Source organism: Dendroctonus ponderosae, unplaced genomic scaffold (genome assembly GCF_020466585.1).
Source record: "Dendroctonus ponderosae isolate FM_Combo_2020 unplaced genomic scaffold, Dpon_F_20191213v2 Dpon_F_20191213_5, whole genome shotgun sequence".
NCBI classification, from domain to species: domain Eukaryota; kingdom Metazoa; phylum Arthropoda; class Insecta; order Coleoptera; family Curculionidae; genus Dendroctonus; species Dendroctonus ponderosae.
Window position 1 is genome coordinate 10,667,120 of NW_026018715.1, and position 2,567 is coordinate 10,669,686.

General features: G+C 37.3%; 2 protein-coding genes across 2 annotated transcripts in view; both read right to left on the reverse strand.

Moving 5' to 3' along the window:
• LOC125504579 (phosphoglycolate phosphatase 2-like) overlaps window positions 1-998 on the reverse strand; it is a 2,409-nt gene extending 1,411 nt beyond the window's left edge. Inside the window, exons 1-3 of the mRNA XM_048666787.1 lie at window positions 593-998; window positions 238-530; window positions 7-180 (exon numbers count right to left, since the gene is read on the reverse strand). Of these exons, the coding sequence (XP_048522744.1) occupies window positions 7-180; window positions 238-530; window positions 593-683 (558 nt within the window). The 5' untranslated portion in view covers window positions 684-998. The remainder of the gene's footprint in view (window positions 1-6; window positions 181-237; window positions 531-592) is intronic.
• A 914-nt stretch (window positions 999-1,912) lies between these two features.
• The window catches only part of LOC109535182 (phosphoglycolate phosphatase 2-like), a gene marked incomplete in the record, with an annotated part of 5,955 nt that continues 5,300 nt past the window's right edge, over window positions 1,913-2,567 (reverse strand). Inside the window, 2 exon segments of the mRNA XM_048666669.1 lie at window positions 1,913-2,221; window positions 2,287-2,431. Coding sequence (XP_048522626.1) covers window positions 2,050-2,221; window positions 2,287-2,431 — 317 coding nt within the window.

The following is a 2,567-nucleotide window of genomic DNA, read 5'->3' on the forward strand; positions in this document are numbered from 1 at the left end:
CAATACTTGGACGCCGTCAATGCGCTTAATAATATTTATGGCGCATTGTATGTCTCCATATCCGCAATTCATGTCATAATCCAAATACACCAGACCAACATTTTTGCATCTCTGCAAAGACAGTTCCTGGGCTTCGTAAATTGCTCCCAAAGAAGGCTCAATTTTTTCAGGTAGGACATCCTGATTAAAAGAAAAACTAAGCCGATATGGACTCAATTTATGCCTTGAGAGTTTTACCTTGAAATCTAACACATTGTATCCAGCTGCCCGGATTAGTTGTTTAGGTTCCGGTGTGGAAATTATATAAATGTCCTTTTGGAAGTCGATTTTTCGCAGGTATTCCAACAAGGAGACCGTCGGGTTTATTATATCGTCAAATTGTGCACCAAATTGAGCCAAATTGGCCTGCATTTGTTCCACTGTGTACAAGGTGTTGTTAGTGACAAATCCAATCTGTTTGCCCAAAGCCCTCAACTTTTGCACTGTAGCTTCGGCTCCAGGAAGCACCGCTTTATCGGACAGCAAAACTCCTGCATCGATGGTTTGTATCCAATAAGAGATTTTTATGACCAACTGGAAAAACCACACTTACCATCCACATCAAACAGAACGGCATCAGTTGATGCAATCTCACTTTGCACTTCCGTCTCCGACAGTTCGTTGAGGCGACGTAGTTTAGCCATGATGTTCTATATTGATAATGGCTGCAAAATGCAAAAAATCTTTTTCAAAATCAACAATTAGATATATGAAGCTCGGAATTGATAATTTGCGCACTTGCGGCGATAACGCCGAATTTATGCTATCATATTTAAATGCGTTAAACAAGCAGATTGCATAATGATAATTATCATCCAGTCGACCCACAGCTCAGATATCTAGAGGATACAAAATTCTCAACTCAACTCAGACCATTGGTATAGCGAAAAATTGATAAAACATATATGATGCTGATTTTTCCATGCATTTTGTCTATATGTACTTGAAAAAGTACTTGAGATAAAGAGCTGAAGTACGTACCGATTTTACCAATATTCATAATGCTTTATTAATGATCTTTAGGTGGTAATTTGAATGCGCATTTTGGAAATTTGGGCCAGTGGTGAAACGAAATAAAAAGCTTCCTTTGGTCTTACTAATCACTAAAATGGAGGTAGAAACAGATAAACTTTACCGAAACTACTCGGAATTATTCGCGTAAACGTTTGTTTATATACATTTTTCCATGCATTTTCTTGCAATCTCCCCAAAAGGAAAAGTATAGCGAAATGAGATCCGATGGTGATCTCTACCAATTCATTTCTTCGGGAAATTGCAATTCAACCAATTATAATTAATAATAATTCACTATTATACAAAAGTGCGGGAAACATCCATCCAATAAAAATCGAATTTTTTGTTCAAAGATTTCATGTTTTCTTTCCCGTTTTTGCTCATTTCTCGGAAGCAAAACGAGCAACAACGCTCATTTTTACATCATTCTAAAGAGAACTAAATCGCCTTTTTAGAAAGTGAACCATCGATAAGGAAATGTTAGCAGTTTTTTCAAGAGTCGCGATTTCAGAAAATTAATTCAAACATGACGCTGCTTTTTTCCTAGAAGTTTCTCAAGCCCCATTTGAGCCACAGAATTCGTTTTGGCATTGTTGGATGGAGAACTGGAAATTCGATTCATAACAACATGAGTGAGGAAATTCGACTAGTTTTGACCCAGAGAGCGAAATTTCAATATTAAACACTGAGGTGCAAGATTCTTCCAAAATTTCATGTTTTGCGTCTCGTTTTTTTTCTGTAATATGTCCATGTAAAAATTAGCGTTTTTCCCTGTACCCCCTATTTGTAATTTTGTAGTTATTTCGGAAGGAAATGAGGACGTGGAAAAATCAATATGAGTTAGATCATAAAAAAATGCTTATTTTTTATGTATATATTTTTTAAACCTGCTGGGGTTTCAGCTTAGAAAATGAACTGTTTCGTCCCAATCAGTCTTTTTTATAATAATACCATGACTATTTATTTGATCAAAAATTCCACTGAAGCTTTCCGCAATTACATATTTCGAATCTTCTCATGCAAATCTGCTATACTTCTGCCGACAAAGTCGGGTTTCAGCTCTTCGGCAGCATCCCATTGATCCACGTGCTCCTGTTTAGTAACTCCCGACAGAACCAAAAGGGTCTTAAAACCAGAGTTAATTCCGAACTGAATGTCTGAGTGAATACTGAAACAAAATTCGGGAGTTGAAGTATGACGATGATCGAAAGTTGAAAATACGAGTATACGCACTTATCGCCAACCATTAAGACGCGACTTCCTGTTGGTAGATTGAACTTGGATACAATCAACTCCCCCAAAATGCCACCTGGTTTTCCCATTTTGATGGCTTTCGTCTGCGTTAATCTTTCGATTCCATCTATGTAGAATTGGCTGCCTGGAAACTCGTTTGGTTAGCAAATCCGCATCCAAAATCTTCTAAACAAATGTTTTCCTTTTGCTTAGTTAATACGAGAACAATGAAGCAAGCGACTATAAAGTATTGACTTTAGTCTGGGTGCCCTAAACGTTGC